This window comes from Aulonocara sp. 'chitande type north' Nkhata Bay, linkage group LG3 (assembly GCF_057382095.1).
Source record: "Aulonocara sp. 'chitande type north' Nkhata Bay isolate Kocher_YH1m ecotype deep benthic linkage group LG3, A_spYH_male_GT1.1, whole genome shotgun sequence".
Taxonomy (NCBI): Eukaryota; Metazoa; Chordata; class Actinopteri; order Cichliformes; family Cichlidae; genus Aulonocara; species Aulonocara sp. 'chitande type north' Nkhata Bay.
Genome location: NC_141346.1, coordinates 35793767 through 35816150, shown reverse-complemented (window position 1 = coordinate 35816150; position 22384 = coordinate 35793767). Strand labels below are relative to the sequence as shown.

Below are 22384 nucleotides of genomic sequence, written 5' to 3'. Positions count from 1 at the left end.
ACTCGCCTAGCTTGGGAGTCACCGCACCTAGTGCTCCGATTACCACGGGGACCACCGTTACCTTCACCCTCCACATCCTCTCGAGCTCTTCTCTGAGCCCTTGGTATTTCTCCAGCTTCTCGTGTTCCTTCTTCCTGATATTGCTGTCATTCGGAACCGCTACATCGATCACTACGGCCGTCTTCTTCTTTTTTTTCTACCACCACTATGTCCGGTTGGTTAGCCACCACCATTTTGTCCGTCTGTATCTGGAAGTCCCACAGGATCTTAGCTCGGTCATTCTCCACCACCCTTGGGGGCATCTCCCATTTTGACCTCGGGACTTCCAGGTTATACTCGGCACAGATGTTCCTGTACACTATGCCGGCCACTTGGTTATGGCGTTCCATGTATGCCTTGCCTGCTAGCATCTTGCACCCTGCTGTTATGTGCTGGATTGTCTCTGGGGCATCTTTACACAGCCTGCACCTGGGGTCTTGCCTGGTGTGATAGACCCCAGCCTCTATGGATCTTGTACTCAGAGCTTGTTCTTGTGCTGCCATGATTAGTGCCTCTGTGCTGTCTTTCAGTCCAGCTTTGTCCAGCCACTGGTAGGATTTCTGGATATCAGCCACCTCCTCTATCTGCCGGTGGTACATACCGTGCAGGGGCCTGTCCTTCCATGATGGTTCCTCGTCTCCCTCCTCTTTCTTGGGTTTCTGCTGCCTGAGGTATTCACTGAGCACTCGGTCAGTTGGGGCCATCTTCCCAATGTATTCTTGGATGTTCGTTGTCTCATCCTGGACTGTGGTGCTGACACTCAGCACCCAGCCCCCTTCCTTCCGCTTAGCGTACAGCCTCAGGGTGCTGGACTTGGGGTGAAACCCTCCATGCATGGTAAGGAGCTTTCTTGTCTTTATGTCAGTGGCTTCTATCTCCTCCTTTGGCCAGCCTATTACCCCAGCAGGGTACCTGATCACGGGCAGGGCGTACGTGTTGATGGCCCGGATCTTGTTCTTACCATTCAGCTGACTCCTCAGGACTTGCCTGACCCTCTGCAGGTAGTTGGTGGTTGCAGCCTTTCTAGCGGCCTCTTCATGGTTCCCATTTGCCTGCGGGATCCCCAGGTATTTGTAACTGTCCTCTATGTCTGCAATGTTGCCTTCTGGTAGTTCAATCCCCTCAGTATATATATATATATATATATGTATATATATATATATATATATATATATATATATATATATATATATATATATATGAGAAAAAAAGAGGACGTTTTTATGTGGTTGATTATTTTTTGTTGTAAAAGGCTTCTTGGCAATTAAGTCTGTTAAATGGTCCCTTAAATGGTACCACATTTGTAAGGAAATTGCATTTGAGCAATAAAGCTGAGTATGCTGGTTGTGCCCATGAAAAACTACTACAGGGGCTGGCAGTCCGGTGACTGAGTGGGGCCTGATTAGTAGCGCCTGTGAGGATAGACTGCTACAGCTGTCAGTTGGTATCTGCACCAAGCATGTCACATTTGACTGATATTGCCCATGCAATAGGTCAACTTCAAGCTGGAGTTCCACAAAATGTTCCAGTGTTATTCAGATTTGGCCCTGGTACCATCTCCAAATTGAAGAGGAAGATCCTTGTAATGGAGGATGTCTTCCCAAAAAGATCACACCACAAGAAGACCGTTTCCTCACCCTGTCAGCACTCAGGAAACATCTACAGATTTGCAGTTAAGGTTTGCAAAATGATATAACTGATAGCTCATTGTACCCAAAATAAATTTCACAGACCAAATCTCCAGTCTCATGGAGCTGCCAGGAGGCCCTGCCATAATTGTTCTTCACAATCAGGCCCACTTATACTGGTGTCAGCAACTTGTGCACTAGAACCTGAACATATGGAGGAAAGTTGTGTTCAGCAATGAGTCAAGATTCTACTTATGGATTATAGAGTCAAAGTGTTGAGAAGACACTAAGAGCACTATGCTATATGCTGGACTGACAGGGTAGAGCTAGTATGACGGTTTGGGAGCAACCTCTCCCTCAATGGAAAAACAAGTCTTTTCATCATTGGCGGTCATTTCAATGAAGAGAGATATCAAGATTAGAATGTGCAACTAGTACCTATCCTTTGCTCTCCGATGCATTCATCGGAGTATGAATGTGTGAATGAATGTAGGAAGCACTGAGTTTAGAGAAAGTGCTTGTGAGAATGGGTGTGATTGGGTGATGTGGCATGTTGTAAAGAGTGCTTACTCCTGGAGAGTAGAAAAGCGCTATATAAGAGTCAGTCCATTTACCATTACACTGGCAGAGAACATTTGGCATGGATTTTTTTCATGGACGCAGGCCACATACTCAACTAAATGGTAAATGGACTGGTTCTTATGTAGCACTTTTCTACTCTCACTGAGCACTCAAAGCACTTTATACAACTCGTGCATTCTAAGCTGCATTCTAACCCAATCATACAAGCGCGTTATCTAAGGTTTTTAGTGTTTCTATCAAACATTCACTCGCATTCACACTCCGATGGATGCATCGGAGGGCAAAATGGGGTTAATATCTTGCCCAAGGATATTTGGCATGTAGACTAAAGGAGCCTGGGATCAAACCACCAACCTTCCGGTGAGTAGGTGACCCGCTCCACCACCTGAGCTACCGCCACCCCAGCTCTGCTGCTGCTCAACTCACAAATACATTTTCCTTACAAATGTGACACCATTAAAGGAGAAATAAACAGGATTCACAATGGTATAATATTTATTGCTGAGAATTATTTTTACAACAAAGAAATCTTTTGTTACATTGTTTTATCTTATATATAAAATCAATAAGCATGCATTAGCTGCGGTGTCAGTGACAAAAAGCTGATTTTCTTTTCAGTGTCTTAAAAATAGTTTTAGTCCACCTCTGAATCTGTTTATTAATTCAACAGCTCTGTATCACATTTTGGATGAAAAAAATCTGACTTTTTTTTTTTTTTTAATATGAGTCTGATTTATGTTAAGGTCACACACCACCCAAAAAAGTAAAGAAAGGAAATAACTGGCAACATCTGTCATCAGTCCCACTGAATATTTTTCAATATGCTTATCTTTTCTTGAAAATATAAATCTTTTTATGCATTTTTATGTCTGTAGTCACAGTTTACATCAAGATTTGTAAATCAGTTGATGCTATCATACTCCTTCTTTCTTTTCCTTAGTAGAGATATCAATTGTCTTCCTTTCAAGTACATTATAATTGGTAATCATAACACTGCAGATCAGTGCTTTAAATGATCTTCTCTCCATTCACAGAAAAATCAACTCCTGCAGCATCTAATGAGGAACTTTACTCCGAAGTCAGATTAGAAAGCAGTCTCGGTAATAAATATATAAGTCTATATAAAAATCTATAAGTTATAGAAGTGCATTCACATTTAATCACATACATATAAACATACATACATGTATATATACACATACACATATAGCTGTGGTCAAAAGTTTACATACACTCATCAAGGGCATGAGTATCATGGTAGTTCTCAGCTTTTATTAATTTCTTTTGACACAGTTAAGTGAAGTCAACATATTTTCAATTGGGCTAATGTCAGAACTTTGAGCTTCGGGAATGAACTTTCCAATGGGACAGTCCTAAACAACTGTATGTAAGTACAAGTTATTCAAATTTCTCACCACCTTGCCAAGGTCTGGAAGTGGTTAGAATAATGAAAGGAGGACAACCTCTAAATTCTTAAACTTCACCCTTACTCAGTAGCTAGAGGGTTTAAACTTGGGCACAACTGAGTGTTTCAACAGGACAATGATAACAACCACAGATCAAAGTTATTTTTTTAATCGATAAAGCAGGCTAAAAGTAAACCTTTGGAATGGCTTTCCCAAAAGCTTGATCTCAAAAATTAATCCAGAAGCTTGCTTATTGTGACCCAAAGCACTTGATCAAGGTGCAACTTGCTGAAGGACCTCTTACCAAATTATTTGTAAGAGTGTATGTATACTTTTGACCCCATATGTACACATTTGTGTAAACTGGGGAAAATCCCAAACAAAACATGTACACCCAATTCTCTTTATTTAAAGGCCCAAAAGAAAAAAGAAAAAAAAAAAGATTAAATCATCATGTGCTGAGTCTGGGGCGAGGGGGATTACTCACCCATCACTGGAGGCGGAGTCAGTAGTTAAACAGGTCCTTGGTAGCAGGAGATGGATGAGATTCACCTTGAGTTCCTTGAGGATCTGGATGTTGTAGGGCTGTCTTCGTTGACATTCCTTTGCAACATTGCATGGACATCAGGGGCATTGCCTCTGAACTGGGACACTCACTGTTGGTGGTTCCCCTTTCTAAGAAAGGGGGCCAGAGGGTGTGCTCCAACTACAAGGGAATCAAAATTCTTAGTAAGCCAGTGAGCCACTGATAGAAATATATTCTCAAATCTCCTTTCTTATTATAGAAGACATTCCAACATATGCCGAGATCAACCGTCACAATAAAGCAAAAGCTAAGGAAAACCAGGGTAAGTAAAGCCTGCTATAATCTCCAGTGTTGAACTTGATAATTATTATAAAAATAATAATTTCTGATTAAAAATTAAGTCTTTTTTCTTATTTGTGTATGCATTTTAGTTTATATTAATAATTTACTGTCATAATTAATGATTGTGAACTCTAAAATTGTGAATCTATTTTACTTTTTTGTTTGTATGTACTCACAGTTTAAATCACTAACAAAAGCTGTGATATTGATGTTTGCTTGCCTTTGTCAATTGCCTGATCCTTTTTGTGTTGTGGATGTGTGTTGTTGTTTTGTTTAGGGTTTTTTTTTCCTTTCAATTTTTGGCCAACTGTATGCATCAGTTCCTTCTGAGTCTCAAAGAGATTTGTTTGGTAGTTTCTCTTCTATCTGTACCTTACACAAAGAGTTGGTGCACCCATAGATTGTCTTATAGTCCATCTTCTGCATTATCTAGTGTCTGTACTGTCCTGTTCTAGGAAGCAGGGTTAGCTAACAGCTCTGAGTTGTAATAAGTGAAACTGGGGTTTTCTGTTCCAGAAAGAGTGTTAACTTCAACTCTTAGTCGGTTTCTGGGGTGACAGTCTCTGTAAACCTAACCTGCTCACTGGCAGGTTTTCTTCTATAAACTCTGAGTTTCTCTGACTCCTCCCCTTCTTCTAGACTTGAACCAGCTGACTGACACATTCATTTCCTCATTCATAAAGATGCATTGACAAGTGAATTACCGTATTTACCGGACTACAAAGCGCACCCGAATATTAGCCGCACAAGCTAAAATCAGGGGAAAATCCTGTTTTGTACATACATTAGCCGCACCTGACTAAAAGCCGCAGGTGTTTCAATGTTGACTTATCATATGTAAGAGAATATGCACAAAGCGAATTGTCAGGAAAGAGATGGCTGTTTGGAGACACATCACTTTTATTAATATTTTGAAAAACAAGTTATGGGTACATATTTGCATAACTTTTTAGGTATATGTACAAGTAGCGGTAATTACAAGTATGAAACATGTACTGTGCTTCATAAATGAGTAACAAATGTAGTACATAACAATAACCTATAGCACACCAGAAAAATAGATTAGGCTCAGGTGCAGTGACACGGCTTTAACAAGAAGAAAAGTCAGTCATTCACCACCATCTTTCTCTTCTTCCTGCACACTAAAACCACCAAAGTCCTCTTCTCCAGTGTCGGAAACGAACAGGCTCAGGATGGCTTCGTCATCCACTCTCCGCTTCTCTCCTTCGTTGTCACTTTCAAAACCAAACAAATCCTCGTTGTTAGTGTCAGAGTCGAACACCCTCAGAAGGGCCGTGGCGGTGTCCTCCTCTCCATCATGCAGCAGTCCAGCCCTTCGAAATCCGTTGGTGATCGTGGATGTTTTCACACTTTTCCACGCTGTCAGAATCCAGTGGTGGAGTTGGGCATAACTTGCTTTTCGCAAGTTTATCGCCGCTCATCATCCACGCCTCCCGCTGAACGCGTAGCGCTACTTTGAAGTTTGTTTTTTTGCGCTACTTCGTACGGCACTACGTTGCCTGGCGGACGGACATGTGACCAACATACCACTCTTGAACCACGATCAGGCAACGTAGTGCCGTACAACAGCGGAACAAACAAAACAAATCGTCTTACGATACCACAAAAATCATGGACAATCCATAGAAAAGCCGCACCTGACTAAAAGCCGCAGGGTTCAAAGCTTGTGCAAAAAGTAGCGGCTTATAGCCCGACAATTACGGTAATTTGCAGAAGTTTATGTTTTAACAAGAACTGAAATCCTAGACTTGAATTAGTTTGCTATTTTGTGTACTTAACATGACTGCTTCCACATTCATTCAGTTAGTACCAAGTATAGGTGCATTTTTTGAATTTTTGTGTTCCAGGTGCTGTATGTTCATTTTTCTTACCGGTGTGGCAGTCGGTGATACATTGTGCAATTCTATTTGTACTCGTTCCTTTTATTAGGTCCCCCTCCCCTGCCCGGCTGTCCTGTCTTAGACATTGTCATATTGTGTACCATATACAATGTAATAATTGAAATAACATGGATAAAAGTGACAAAATAAACAGATAAACCCTGAAAAGGAAGCGCCCATAGCAAATTTATAGAGCTGATCTTGAAAAACCAAAATGTGTTTGGAACAACAGTTTATCACATTTAGTTAGGAACTGGACCCAAATGCAGGACTTTCCTGGTTGTGGCAGTGAATTTATTTACAGTGTTAGAACAAACAGTGCGATTTCTTCCGTGGCAAAATTCCCGACTCTTGTGCAGTGCTCTCCTCCCGATCCGTAGTGCAAGATTAATCCAAAATGACTTATTTACAGCAGTGCTCACTCCCTGCACTGAGCCACTTAGGACAGGTCAGCTGTTGAGGACATGACATTGATTGCAAAAGCTGCCAGACAGGATAGGATTAAGAAAAAAAAAATATACTGTTGTCTTCTTTTCTGTTTTTAAAGATTGACATTCATATTGTGAATATCAATCTCTTGTCATATCTTATTTCTTGGTCCTCGGTATTAAAATGAATGGTCTGCTATTTTTTTACCCATTGGCATGTTGAATTGCAGTATTGGGGATCCACTGATGATTGCTTTTTTCTCTGCTCATGCATCGGGTGAACATATTCAGATTTGACTGAACTAACTCTGATCAGCTGTTCTGGAACAGAAGACACAGAGTTGCCAATTTCAGAGTTAATCAACTTATTGTTTGTTTTTAAAGTCAGAGTTTGATGAATATGCTTCCTGGAATGGTGCCACACAGGGGGGTTAAAACAAACAAACAAACAAACAAACACACAGTTTTGTGTAATAATAATAATAGTAAAGAATATTATGAAATTCATACGATTTATGTCAACTTCTAAGGCTGTCCACAAGTTCAGCAGCTGTATATCATTGTTTTCTGCGGCATAAATGCATCCTGAGATCTCATTTCTTTTTTAGAAGACAGTCCAACGTATGCCCAGGTCAACCGTCACAATAAAAGAGCATCCAAGAACAACCAGCGTAAGTAAAGCCTGCCATCCTCTCCAGTGATGATCTTAAAATTTGACTGGAATAAATAACATGAAAATCTGCTTTACTTATTTTTTTACTTGAATACATTTTAGTTTGTATCACTAATATGTCATACTCTGTATTTGTCTCAGATACAATTGAGAACTAACTTAATTGACCTGTGAGTTAAAGACTTACTTTTTATTATGAGTTTACAGCTAAGCCTTTTAAATAATATTCTCTCCAGTCACAGTAAACTCGAGTCATGCATCAGCTGATGAAGCAGTTTATTCTGAAGTTAAATTAGGAAGTGCCCTCTGTAATTAAGCTAACATGACTGTTATATTTAGTGATTTATTTGTACTCTTTAGCTCATAATATTGTTACTAAATGATAATCCCTATGTCCTTTTTGTGGCTGTTTTACAGGTCATTGAACCGAATTGTAGCAGTAAAACCAACCTCAAGCTTCTTATACAGAAATGTCTGTAGCTTGTTCAGTATTTTGTACAGTTTTTTTAGTGATAGTCATCATCATTATAATATACAGTATACAATATATATAATATATGGTACAGACAAGGTGTTTTCATTTAGTGTTCATATTATCTGTATTCATTTAATAATAAAACATGATTTAAAGTTAGCTTTTGCAGTGTAACATAAGATAGGTTCCTCTATGGGTACAAAGAAATACTATAAATGCATGTATTGAAAGTTTTTGAACATTACCTAAAAGAGGACTGATATAATACTGTATGGATTTAAATGTGTGAATAAATGCATTTCTTCATGGAAATTGTATGCAGTTATAGTTTGGGTTTTTATCTTTTTTTATTTTGGCCTGAGCAGTGTTTTTGTTCTATCATGATATAGCTCTACAATATAATTGTAAAAATGTAAAGGATTTATCTTTTGTAACTTTCAACTAAATGACCATGTATACAATATGAATAGCAAATCACAGAGACAGCTTAAAGTTAATAGACATTTAGTACTGGGGTTCTATTATTTTGAAAAACGAGTGTTTAGAAAATCCAATCAGAGTAAATTCTCCGCTATAAAAATTTTCCTCTACATTGGACCTAATAATTTGCTCATGCACCATTTTTCTTCCGATCTTCACTGAAAATGGGAAAATACTATTTTCAGACAAAGACTCAAAATCTCAAAATTTTGGCAATCTGGGTTGGTCAAAAATCAACCAAGCAACTTTTTTTTTTTTCTTCGCAATTTTGAGACCAACTGAACAGCTTTATCCTTTCATCTCTGCATATAATGTTGGAACACCTGGGCTTGAGGTACCCCTGTTCTGAGTGAGCTTGGTTATAAAAGTGCCCTCCTTTCTGCAGTCACACCTCTCCATTGCTCTCTGTCTGGATTTTTGTTTAAAGCCTTCTGACTTGGACAAGCCAGGATATAGCATGATTTCTTGAGTCATTTTTTGTTGCTTTCTACATGCTTTGCTATGCATCCTGCATTAACGATGGGCAACAACATTTTGGTATTGATCCAATGTTGTGTGCACTTTATGTAGTCCTGTATTGATTTACTGTTTTATGTAGCACCAAGGTCTTGGAGGAATGCTGTCTCGTTTCACTGTGTACTGAACCACTGTATATGGTTGACATGACAATAAAGCCACTTGACTTGAGTTTATATGTCTGTAATTGTTAGATGTATTTTTTTAGGCTGTAAGCTGTAATCATCAAAATTGTAAAAAATGTAAACAATGAAATATTTAACTTTACACGCAATTCAATTCAGTTTTACTTTTAAAGCATCAAAATCACAAAAATAATAATACAGGAACAAAAAAAAGTCAGACCACCCCCTCCAGAAAAACTCCTTTTTAATAGGAAGAAATCTCCGAAATATAAACCTAAAACATAAATAAATCACTCACTCTACTCGACTATACAGCTCTAGCTCTTTGTCCCATATTTCCTACGTCAATCTTATAACACAAAGCACAGTACAATGATGGACTGTGTTTACAGCAGATAGGCACTAGAGGGTGATATTATGTCATTTAGAATTTATTGAATCTATGTTAACCTTTGGTAGAAATGGTTCCAAGACCTATCAGTCAGTGTTTGACTGCAACCTGTCTGCTAAACCCTGCAGTATCACAGTAACAGCTTAGTACAAATTGCATCTTTTGTAATCCTAAATAGGGACTAAAAATAGCAATCAAAACTACTGTTTCATACATATTCCTACATATATTATGTAGAAATGTATTTCATAAATACGGTATATTATTCATTTTGCTCTAACATGTTTTCTCTACACAGACAATGTCCTGAAAATGTCATTAGTTTAATTGCAGAAAACATTAGTTTAACCCTTTAAAGTTATTCTCATGACTTATTCTAATAACAGCCACAATAATTACCAAGCCAAAAATGACACATGAAATAAAATGTAAACCCTCATGCAGCTGTCAAGTCACTATTCATGAGTTACTATTTATCATTATTGTGTTGACAGGGGACATGTTCAAAACTGAAGTAACTGCAGTTGTGAGAGCTTTATTTAAAACAGGAAAGGGAGGAGAGATGGTGTGGCCTGAGAAAAGGACTCCGCAGAAAGCAAGTGTGCTCACGCTGATAAGAGATATAGCTTCCTTTCACCCACACTTCTCTTTTTATCTTGTTCATATGCATCAGAGCATCAAAGTGGAAACATTTCTCACAAGTACAGAGACATTTTCACCATTTTCAGTGTTGAATGTCAGGATGGGACATGCTTTCTTCTGTGCATCTGGGTTGGTTTGTAAGTATACAGAATATTTACATTATGCAATGTCTATTTTTATATTAGTTTCTTTAAGAGCGCAGACAGTATGGTATTTTTATCCACTTCACTTTGATCACCTTTTAGTTAATGCAGGGTAGCTGGCACAGGTCTAACTTAACTTAGTAGTGACATTGTTAATTACACACAATACTGTCATCAGTAAACCACCAGGAAGTTTTAAATGCAAGGTTAATTTTAAGTTTTATAAGTATTAACTTCTATTTCAGTGCTGAACACACTTCTGTCTTGCGGACAAACTGAAGGTGATTGAATGCTTTTTCTTTTGTTTCTGTTGCATCACTTCAGATAGATATATATCACATAAATACCATCAACCATATTTTATTTGCAGAATTACTGCCAGTTTAGGCAGTAATTCTGCAAAATCTTATTTCTTTAACACAAACACTACTTATGCGTGCTGTGATTACTCATCTTTGCTACTTGAGCAGTTTCTTTGACAATGTATTACGGACAAGGAACACAAAACTAACATAGTTACTAAAGATTGTGTAAGAAAATGACAAAAATATCTTGAAGAACTGCTGAGTATTGTTTGCTTTACTTACGTGGACATGCATGTGTTCCTTCTGAAAGATAAACCCAAACCTAATCTCAGTGTGTCTTCATCATGGCTGAGTCCTGGGGCATCAGTGACTCTACACTGCAGTGTTAGAAATCACTCTGCAGAATGGAGGTTCTACTGGTATCAGGCTTTTTTCAAAAATTCAAGCAAGGGCTACTACTTTGAGCTGCTACCAGGTGGTAAAAATGGAACTGCACAAAATTCCTACATTGTTCATGGACAGAAACAGACGGCAGGATATGCATGTAGAGCTGGAAGACAACAGCCAGAGCATTTCACTTCGGACAGCAAACCTGTATTTGTTTGGTCTGCAGGTAAGTGTGAATGTAATATCATTGCCATGATGCATAACAATACAGCTTCTGTTAATACAGTTACTTCAAGAAACACTTAGATTCCTAATTTCATAATATCTCAGTGGCTGTTTTGATCCCACATTACATGTTTCTAAGATTCTAGTTCAGCAACTGCAACTGTCAAAGTGACTCCTGACAGAGTGCAGCACTTCTCTGAAGAGTCTGTCTCACTGCGCTGTGAGGGGAAACCTTCTGAGTGGAGAGTGATGAGGCTGAGTGAAGCAGGCTACCTTGCAAACTGTTCTGTCTGGGGAACAATGAGTGGATCCACCTGCACGATCAAAAATGCTACAACCAAACCAGCCGTGTACTGGTGTGAGTCTAAACTGGGTGGCTTCAGCAATGCTGTCAACAACACGGTGCAAAGTAAGTATTTTTACATCCTTTTTTTCTTTTTTTCTTTTTTGTTTGTTTGTTTGTTTTCCTGTATGACTCTGCAGGTTCTGCCCACATTGTGTCACAGTAAGCATCCTTTCAGTCAATAAGATTATATTTTTGAAAGTGTTAGAGTTATGTTTCTGTAAATATAAAAATGCAACATACTCATTCCTCACTTTTATCTTATTATTTTTTTATTCAATTTGTCATTAATGTGAAAACATTACCACAGGCCCCAATCTTTCTGCCTGAGTTTTGAATTTTTGTATTTACCTTTTATGTTTAATTGTTCTGAGTCTTTGAGTTTTGAATTTTATTTATTTCAGGTTTGGTTCTTTATGGATATCTGCTCAGTTTTGTCTTTAGACTTTTGCAAATTTCATTGGTTTCAATTCTCCTTGCCTCCCTGTATTAAATCTGTTATTAAATCTCTGTCCCTGTCAATCGGCCGAGGTTAACCCAAAACCTTTCCAAGCTCTTTTGATTCCTGTCTTAGGTGCTTCTTTGTTTAGTCACTTCCTGTTTTATTTTAGTAGTCTCCTGTTCCTGTCATGGTCCTGTGTCTCCAACACAGTATTTTAAGTTTTCTGTAGTATTTGGTTTCTTGTGTTTAAGTGTTGTTTTTTTTTAATTTCTTTGCAATATTAGTACATTGTTATGGTCTCTGTTAGCCACTTCCTGTTCTGCTCTGACAGTCCCTCTTTTCATGTGACGTGATGTTCAATTTACTTCCTCTGTCTTGTCAGTTACATTCAGCAGTGTCAAATCGTCAACAGATTCGACACTGTAGTTAATGCTCACCCTTCTACTCACTTAGCTGTAGTCAGCCTGCAACCCACAGCCATGCAACTCTCTCCCGTCTCCTCACTGCACCATAATCTAGTATGAAAGAACAGACACCTCTCCCCCACCTTTCACTTTCACTCACAACCAGGTTCAGAGACAAATAGTAAGACTCCACTTGGGGAAGTCTACTGGACAGATGGGGCGAGTCCCTGCCTCATCAAGGGCTGTGCCTCCATCATCGACCAGCTCCGATCTATAGTCAGGCCACATTAGGAACCTCTTCACTTATCTTAGTAGCTCCACTTCGGACATCAGCAGATGTCATCATCTAACTTCTCAATTGTGTTTATGCCGATCTGGACCAGCCAGCAAGCACTGTGAGGGTCACACTTTTTGACTTTTACAGTGCATTCAATACCATCAGGCCAGCCCTCCTGGGTGATAAGCTGACAGTAATGCAGATGGATGCTTCTCTTGTGTCCTGGTACCTTTACACCACAGACTTCAGCCACTGCACTGAGACCTGCCATCTTCAGATGATTTCTGATAACTCTGTGAAGGGTGAATTCATCGGTGGGGATGATGAGACAGAGTATCAGGCTGTGGTTCACTCTTTGTCTCATGGTGGGAGCAGAATAATCTGCAGCTCAATGTGACAAAAACCAAGGAAGTGACTGTGGACTTTAGGAGGACCAGGAAACCAGTAAACCCTGTTTTATGCAGGGGGTCGACAGTGTAGACAGTGTGGAGAACAATAAATACCTCGGAGTACACACTGACAATAAACTGGACTGGGTTAAAAGCACAACTCCACTCTACAGGATGGACCAGAGCTCTCTCTATTTTGTGAGGCAACTGAGGTCTTTTAACATCTGTCAGACAATGCTCTGAATTTTCTACAAGTCTTTTGTAACCAGGGCCGTCCTCTAGTACGTATTCTGATATGACATTGTCTGACTGTTTTACAGAAAGCAATATAATACTTGTGAGCCCGGTCCACCCAGTTACTGAGGGAGAAGCTGTTACGCTCCACTGCAAACTGAGGAACAAAACTTTAAAATCCTCTGTGCTTTTCTTTCGAAATGATAACCTCATCAGCAATGACACCAGAGGGAGGCTGAATATCCCTGCAGTGTCAAAATCAGATGAAGGCTTTTACAAGTGTCAATATTCAGAAAAACAGTCACCACAGAGCTGGATGTCAGTAAAGGGTAAGTTTGTTTAAAACTCTTCTTCAGCCCTTCTTTTTGCAAATACTCCCTGCAACAACACTTTTGGTGTTTTTATGTGAATATGGATCATTTTAAATCACATTAATGTACTAATAGTAGTGAGTATTCATACTTTGTGAAAACAACTGAACATAAAACTTAAAAATAAAATGTATTTGTTTTTTATTGTAGCGGTATCCAGGCCTTTAAAGTCTTCATTTACTGCGCAGATGATTATTGGATTTGTTTGTGGGATTTTACTGATTGCTATCCTACTCGTGATTTATCTGAAAGTCAAAGGGTGAGGCCTTTTCAATTGATTAAAATCTGATTCTGCCTTCAGTTTCTAATGCAAAATAATATATTTTCCTTATAAAAATTATTGAGTAATCATCTTAAAGAGCATACATGTTTATTAGTTATCAATTATTTCTATTCACTTTTTTTTTCAATATTCTTAACATTATTTTCTTTCAATTATTTTACAGAACACAGTGCAAACAAACCCATGTTGATTCTGCAGTTTCTGAGGTTAGCCAGAATGCATGTCAGCTTGAAGCGCTCTACTCTGAAGTCCATGGTCAGTTTTGATTAACTAACCCAAATCTTCAAAAGTTTTTAAAAGTTACTGACAAAAAACCTTTATGATGTACCTTTTTTAAATGTACGGACATATTTTTAAAATTAGATTCCACTTTTGCAGCATTTCAGTTTCTGAAATATCATTAAACTGTCTGTTTTCTGTCATCTTTTAGATGATAATCTGCTGTATGCCCTGGTAATGCACAAAAACAAAGGTGAAACCCAGAACAATGCAGGTATTTTAAACTAGCATTCAATTCAATTTTCTGTTCATGTTAGTTAAACTTGATTGATTGTTTTTGTAATTTATTGTTACGTTCCCCCCGAAAGGGTCTAGGCATGTGAGTGAGGGGACCAGTAACAAATGAGTCCAGAACAGAATGAAAGGAAAACAGACCAGTGTTTTCAGTAAATAAAATAGTCTTTATTATAGATCATCTTAACATAAAGAGCCGGCAACGCCGTTTTACCAATAACACTTGGAAAAAGAGAAAAAGGGTTGCAACAACAAAGAACACAATAACCAAACAAAAACTCCACACCACGAGGAGGTACTTCCAGGGGCCCACAAGCTCACCCTGTCACTAACAGCAGCTGGCTTTGCTGCTGCCAAGGCTCACAAGCCCACACTACTCACGCAAAGCAGCTATGCTGTTTCCACAACTCCACACTTTGAGCAGGTTAACCACACACAACGCAGAGACACCAGAGAACACCCCACCCTGTTCACAGCTCATCCCCAGCTTATATGACCTCCGAGAGGTGATTGCTGACTGGGCCCAGGTGGTAAATGAGTCCAATGAGCAGCAGCTGTGTCCTGGGGAGAGAGAAGAGCAAGAGAGAGACGGGGGGTGGAGCAAAAGAGGAGGAGGCGGAGAAAAACACCACGCCCACACAAGGGCAGTATCAGGAGGCCCAGCTAGGGCCGTAACACCCCCTCCCATAAATACAAACCAGTGGTTTGTCATAGAACGTCCTACCCAGCTTTTAAACATATCACCTACCATCCACCATAATAACGGTTAGGCATACCCTGCCGAATCTGCCAAGACCTTTTTGATGGGTTGAAAACACTGCACGGGGTTGGCTCAAGTCCCTCAACACAGTGTCCCAAATGACAGCCAAATGTTTTTTGAGCCATCACATATGGAGAACCCATCAGGCAGCTAGAAGGCCTTACAGCAACACTTCTCTGACGCTTCTTCGCTAGGTCATGGCAAAAGGCATGCTGGTTAGCCAGAGGTGCAGGTTGAAATGGTTGTGTCACACACAATCTATCACACTGTAGGTCATCTGGACCCGAGAGACCGTCATCAGGTGGCAGATTACAATTAGTTGATCTCTGACAGTGACCAAATGACACCACTGAGCAATTATGCTCCAACTGTTGCCTAGGACTGGCAACTTTGTCGGTTTGTGAACCACAGTTCACTCTTTTGAAAACAGATCGATTTTGCTTTGAGTTTGCTTTCAAACAGTGAGCAACCAGGTGGCCAGGTTTGTGGCAGAAGAAACAGAGCTTTGTTTTGGCTCTTGAAACCACGCCTGTATCGGCTTTGTTAGCTGGCACACTCCTAACTCTCAAGACTGACTGTTTCTGTTTGTAGGCTCCACAATTTGCTATTAAATGGCCAGACTTTAAACATCTTATGTAACATCTAACACACATAATCTGGACCTTAACTGGTGTCTCCATTTACAGGTAGACCATCACAGGCAGCAGCGGATGGCGCTATCTATTCTGAAGTCAGACTACAGGAAAACAGCTCTTGGTAATATAGGCACATATTAAGTCTGTTGTCTGTGTGTGTGTGTGTGTGTGTGTGTGTGTGTGTGTGTGTGTGTGTGTGTGTGTGTGTGTTTCATCTATGTACAATATACATCATCTGTATATATATTTTCATCCAAGTTCATAGAAAGAAGCTTCAGCTTTACAGCAAGAATTTCCTGAGTTTGAATCGACCTAGTTGGACCTTTCTGTGTGCAGCTTCCATTTTATTTGTGCCTGTGTGGGTTCTCTCAGAGTACTCTGCTTCCTCCTACAGTCCAAAGACATGCATGTTAGGTTAACTGTGTTTGTGAATGTCCAAAGTCATCTGACTGTGTTAGCCAAAATGTTCAGGGTGTATCCCACCTTTTTCCCTGTGACAGCTGGGAGAGGGTCCAGGAAGATTTTCTCTGTAATTGAACATATTTTGCATCTGTAGCCCTTACAGTTGTCTGGATTGATGTTAAAGCTGCTTCTTTCATTTTTTTTTATACTTTTGCACTTTTCCACTTGAATTCTGCTTGTCCTTCAGTCTTGTCCACACTTCCACTTAAAATCTAAAGGTGAGAGGTCTTTCTCTGAGTCTCCCCTCTTTTGTAAAGTCCCCCTCCTGTTTGGAAATTGTTTAATCAATCTTGAAGACCTAGCTATTTTCACAGGCTTTTGGGTCCCTTTGAAACCGGCTATGGGTCTGTTCTGTCTTAGTTTATCTTGGTTCTTTATGTTATTTGTGCACGTATGTGTATATGTATATATGTACACATGCACACGTGAGTATCTGTGTGTATATACTGTACATGTTCCCTTTCAGCACATGATGCAATAAATAGTAACTCAGGAATGGTGAATGGTGATATGACTGCTACAGGAGACTTTACATTTCATTTCATGTGTCGTTTTTGGCTTGATAGCTATTGTGGTGGTTATTAAAGAAGTCATTACCATGATTTTAAATGTTTTCTGCAATTTAAAATAACTACACTTTCAGTACATTATCTGTGTAAAAAACAGTGTGCAGAAAATTTAATGATAATAAGAAGAAAGGGCATGTTTGACATCCTGTGGGTAAAAACCTCTGTTGAGTCTGTTTGTCTTTGACCTGATGGACCTGTGACGTTTACCAGACGGAAGGGGGGAAAAAAGTGAGTGTCCAGGGTGCGAGGGCTCTTTGAGGATGATGCTGGCTTTCTGCTGAAGTCTGCCAGTATAGATGTCTCTGAGGGGGTTTAGTGAAGTGCCGATTGCCCCCTTCTGCTGCCCTCATCATCCACTGCAGTTTCCTTTTGTTCTCCGCGGTGCAGCAGTTGAACCAAAGTGGGCAGCAGTAAGTCAGAAGGCTCTCAATGGTGGAGCAGTAGAAGTTTACTAGCAGTCTTTGGGGTAATTGGGCCTGATGTAGTTTCCTGAGGAAGTACAGCCTTTGTTGTGCTTTCCCTATCTGGTGGGAGATGTTTGTGGACCAGGTAAGGTCGGCCGAGATGTGGACTCCGAGAAACTTCCTCTGTCGACCTGTTTGCCCTGTATGCAAACTGGTATGGATCGTGTTCTGCAGGGACGGCAGCTTTAATGTGTGATATGATGAGCTGTTCAAAAAAATAGGCAATTCTGTGTTAAAGCAACTAGAGGATAGTCATTCAAGCAGCTCACTGTGTTCTTCTTGGGCACTGGAACGATGGTGGCTGACTTAAGGCAGGATGGTACTACAGACTGTAGCAGTGAGAGGTTGAAGATGGTGGTGAAAACCTCTGCTAGTTGGTCTGCACATGCTTTAAGCACTCTACCAGCTACACCGTCAGGACCAGCTGCTTTCCTCTCATTGAGTCTGTGCAGTGTGGCTCTGACCTGATGCTGCTCCAGCTGGATGGGAGCATCGTCCCTCTCTGTAACGGCAGGATGAGTGATGGTGTCCCTGTTTTCTTGGTCAAAGTGGGCAAAGAAATGTTTTAGGGTGTCAGGTAAGGTGATGTCCGTGGAGTTGGTTTGTGTGTAACTGTCTTTGTAGCCTGTGAGTGTCTTGATCCTGGTGTTGGCCAGAGGGGCCGATGGCGCGATATAGCAGCCTGGCTTCTGTCAGTCTGCCCCAGGGCAGCTGTGGCTACAACTGTAGCTTGCCTCCACCAGTGTATGAATGTGAGAGTGAATGAATAGTGGCATTGTAAAGCGCTTTGGGTGCCTTGAAAAGCGCTATATAAATCCAATCCATTATTATTATTATTATTGATCCCCTGCCACATGTTTCTGGAGTTCTTTGTGTTAAAGTGTTCCTCGATACGGTGTTTGTATTTTGCGCTTGGCTTCTTCTATGCCTTTAAGCAGTGACTGACTCTTTGTAGATTTGAAGGCCTGATTTGAAGGCCTGATTTGAAGGCCTGATCACGTGCTCTTAGTAGGGCTCTCACCTCACTGTTGAGCCATGGCTTCTGACCAGCCTATTATGCAGGATTTAGCAGTCAAGGCATCAACTGGGAATATAAGTTTTTGTTTTAAATGTATGGAATTTTAAATCCTGTCTTTGAGATTTGTCATTTGTTTGTCTTTTGGTATTTCCATATTCAGTTCCTGTCTGTCTTTTTGTTTGCATTAGTGGTGTCTTGGTTTTGTATATATGTAATATTTGTGGAGTTTCTTATTTAAGTTTTATACATTGTTCATTCTTCTCTGTGTGTTTTGTTCTGTGTGTTTTCTCCTCTTATTTTATTTAGTTCCCAGCGGCTTTCTTAAAAGATTGCATTTTTAAACTTTCTGATGGTTTCCTGTGGTTTTCCTTTAGTTACTTTCTGCTTGGTGGTTTGTTGACCTTAATAATTAGGTGCTTCTGTGAGTGCAAGCAAGAGCACTCCTTTAATCTTTGTATGAGTACAATGTGAATAGCAACATATCAGTTGAAAAATATGCTTTGCAGGTGTTATTTTGGTGATTTTGTGACAATATGAATGTATTTTTGCAGAAATCAGTCATTACAATAAATATAACTTGGTGAAAACTTTATTGCAAGATATATTGATATAAATGATTTAACTCTGTGTTGGAGCGTTATCTTTAAAAGGATTTTCAGAGTGCGTATTATACATATGTAGTCTGTCTTGGTTCTGTTTCTTTAATGACTGACTGGTCAGAATTGCTTTGCTCAGTTAGAACTGCTCAGGACCTCATCACCTACTTGGGAATATCACCAAACATGTTTTAGATTTCATGGTTTCAGCACTCAAACAGTTTATTTTTCTGAATGATCAACTTCATAATGAAGCTAACGATGAATGTAAAAACATAAAACATGGAAACAGTTAACATGTTGATTACATTTTCAGTTAAAAAACTATAGACTTCTCTTTGAAGTGGTAACCAAATTGTGTGACTGTCAGTTTTGTGAGGTGTTCCTTTAAGTTAATAAGAAACACAAAAAATAACACTGTATGTAGGTCACATACATGCAATGCGCAGGTGTTTCGCTCAGAAAAACCACACAGAGTTTCAAACTGCTAGTGTTCTCTCACTTCCGTCACATTAACATGACAAGAGACCAGTGAAACCACGGCGCTGTTGGCTGATGAAACTGTGCAGCAGTGACAGCAGTTCAGGTATTTGAGTCCCTTCATTATTGTCACTTTTAGTTTAGATTCTAGTCAGGTCTGAATCTAAAATCTAAATCTAAATTGATCATTAGTTAGCAGTTATAAATAGTTATATTGATGTGTAACTATAGTTTACTGACAAGCCTGATAAACTACTGTGACTATACTTTATATAGTAATGCAGATGAATGTTGTCCTAAAAGCTAACCTTTTATACTTATATATGCATCACTGTGTTGACTTTTTCATAATCCATCTCCATAATTGTATTTTATGCATTGGAAAGGTGGACAGTGTTGTTACCTGGGCGTGTATATATACAGACTTTTATGAATTTTATAATACTGCTGTATAATGAATGAATTTTGGCCTTACTTTCTTCTGCCTGCCCACTGTATGTGACAGCTGTGTGGACTATATGCTCTCTGATCAGAAGTGAACAGCATGCATTTCTGTGAAATATTTCAACAGCATAACTTCAGCAGATATGAACAGAAATTGAATTTGCGCAGAAGGATAACTCAAAAGTGACTAACTTCTTCTTTTTCTAACTTGCCACAGCTATGACATGATTACAAGGTAGAATGCTACAGTGTTTTATTCTGAATGCCTGTTTTTGAGGCATGGTTTGGTTAAATTAACACTATTTATAAATGAGGTGCTTCAAAACCATTGTACAGGTCAGCCACTGATTTATTTTTAAATCCTCTACTTTCCATTTCTATAAAGGTTTCTTTCTGTGAGTTTTGCTGTTATCAGACACCATTGAAAGTTAGACCACCAACAATGCTGGGGATTCTGCATCTGATGTTGTGCTGCATTGTAGCCCCTTTGATGCTTGCTGATAATTTCCACCTGTTTATATTTGATTGTGAATGTTACACTTAATCTACTAGCTTGCATGCTTTTGCGCTCTTTTGTCTCCTTCACTGTGGCCACAGAACAAAAAAGCAAAAAATTGAACACTGGTAGCACAGTCATTTTGTGGTTGACCATTGTACATCTAAAGATAGGTGAACTGCAGCTTGTGAATTTCATAGCACAAGGCTGTGAACAAGTTTTGAGTGTTCTTAGTAATTTATCTGGGATCAACACTGAGTAATTTGGCCTTTATTATTATTATTATTATTATTATTATTATTATTATTATTATTATTATTATTATTGGTCTTGTGCTTCGTGATATTTAAAAAACCTGCACTTCCTGTGTCAGTATCAGTGAAAGTACAGCTGCTGCTAACACAAAGAGATCAGGCAGGTTTGATGTTACTTCTGTTTCTCCTATAAACATTTTACGTGTCTCACTTTACATCATGTTCTTCCTGTTTGTCCACTTCTGTGCAGGACCTAATCTGTAGTCACTAATATTCCAGCAGAATAATTAACTACTGTAATTTTTTTTACATATCATCTTGTTGCAAGATGATATGTGTGAATGAAGTATTCATTACCTCTTCATTCAGTTTAACCATCAAAGATAGTTGTGTGTCCTGTGTCTGTGTCCACAACAAAGCTCAGAACCACAGAGTAAGATTTTTTATTGCTCTATGACGAGGGTGAGCTGCAAGATCAGACTGCACATCTCAGAATGCGATGTTAAAAAGATGGAAATGAATGTGGAAAAATCAGTTGCTAACTAAATATCAGCTGGAACAGACTCTACAGCAGTCATCAGAAGACAGGCTACATTATGAGTTTTAGTACTGCTAAGTCATCCATCTTAGCTAGCATCCATCATAGACAACACCTCCCACCCCCTGCATGAGACTGTACGAGCACTGAGCAGCTCGTTCAGCAGTAGATTTTTACATCCACATAGGAAGGAGCACTACCACAGGTCATTCTTACCAGCAGCTGTCAGACTCTATAATTCAGCTTAACATTCTTTTGGTCATCGTACTCACCAGCTTGTTTGTTTACTGTACATTTTATACATAGCTCTGTAGATTTGATACATAACCCTGTTTAATTTATACATATTTCCATACAATTTTTCAATTTTTCTATACATATCCTGTACATTGTTACCTTTATATACCTGTATATATGAACTTCGGTTGCTTATGTTTATAGGACCACCCTGTGTCTACCTTTGATATTTTATTTTCCCTTGCTGTAAGAGCTCTGTGACAGCGAAATTTCTCATCCGTGGGATAATAAAGGTCTATTCTATTCTATTCTATTCTATTCTATTCTATTCTATTCTATTCTATTCTAATTAGCACCGTCCTCTTAAAATGATGCCAAGAGCAATGCCATCAAAGTTCACTTCACTACTGAAAAACAGATTGTGACCTCAGTCTTGTCACAGGGGTTATAAATGACATTCTGTTTTTTTTTGCTTCTGTCATCTAGAGCAGGTCAGCTACTAATGCAAGGTTGATGGTTCAATCCCTGGCTGCTCCAGTCTTTGTTACAGCATCCTTGGGCAAGATACTGTAACCAAGTTGCTCCTGATGCTTCATCATTGTGTCAGTGTTAGATAGAAAACGCTTTGCAACCCAATTACATGACTAAGCATGTAGTAGACACACTCGCCCACATTTGGATGTCACACTCTTTATGGATGGTTTTATGGAAGGTTGCAGTAAATTGCAGTACCAGCAGAAGGAGACAAACCAACATTAAAACAGTCATGGGAAAACATTTAAAGAAACATTATTAACACATTTAGATTTAAATACATATCCGCCACCTAGCTCAATCATTTCTGGCATAGAAGGAGTGTGGTATGTATTCAATACCTTCCTTGGTCATTAGCAACTACCCTGCTTGTACTGCAACTTCTGTATGAGTGTGCATTTCACGGTCAGGAGAGGCAAAGCCTCAC

The 22384-nt window shown here is 39.3% G+C and overlaps 2 protein-coding genes across 2 annotated transcripts in view; both read left to right on the top strand.

Annotated features, from left to right (window-relative positions):
- The window catches only part of LOC147335386 (basement membrane-specific heparan sulfate proteoglycan core protein-like), a 62054-nt gene extending 52694 nt beyond the window's left edge, over window positions 1-9360 (top strand). Inside the window, exons 25-28 of the mRNA XM_086286058.1 lie at window positions 3284-3349; window positions 4441-4503; window positions 7461-7523; window positions 7943-9360. Coding sequence (XP_086142184.1) covers window positions 3284-3349; window positions 4441-4503; window positions 7461-7523; window positions 7943-7950 — 200 coding nt within the window. The 3' untranslated portion in view covers window positions 7951-9360. The remainder of the gene's footprint in view (window positions 1-3283; window positions 3350-4440; window positions 4504-7460; window positions 7524-7942) is intronic.
- Window positions 9361-10176: 816 nt separating this feature from the next.
- On the top strand, window positions 10177-18878 carry LOC147335385 (uncharacterized). Its single transcript, XM_086278710.1, has 10 exons — window positions 10177-10291; window positions 10543-10578; window positions 10913-11215; window positions 11354-11623; window positions 13390-13632; window positions 13825-13933; window positions 14121-14212; window positions 14388-14450; window positions 15917-15986; window positions 16124-18878. Exons 1-10 carry the CDS (start codon window positions 10177-10179, stop codon window positions 16128-16130), a joined length of 1308 nt encoding a protein of 435 aa, XP_086134836.1. The 3' UTR covers window positions 16131-18878.
- The last annotated feature ends 3506 nt before the right edge of the window (window positions 18879-22384 follow it).

Coding starts and splice junctions, on each gene's coding strand:
- LOC147335385 (XM_086278710.1), top strand. CDS start 10,177: ATGCATCAGAGCATCAAAGTGGAAACATTTCTCACAAGTACAGAGACA. Junction 13,934..14,120: donor ATTTATCTGAAAGTCAAAGG/GTGAGGCCTTTT, acceptor ATTATTTTACAG/AACACAGTGCAAACAAACCC. Junction 14,213..14,387: donor GCTCTACTCTGAAGTCCATG/GTCAGTTTTGAT, acceptor GTCATCTTTTAG/ATGATAATCTGCTGTATGCC.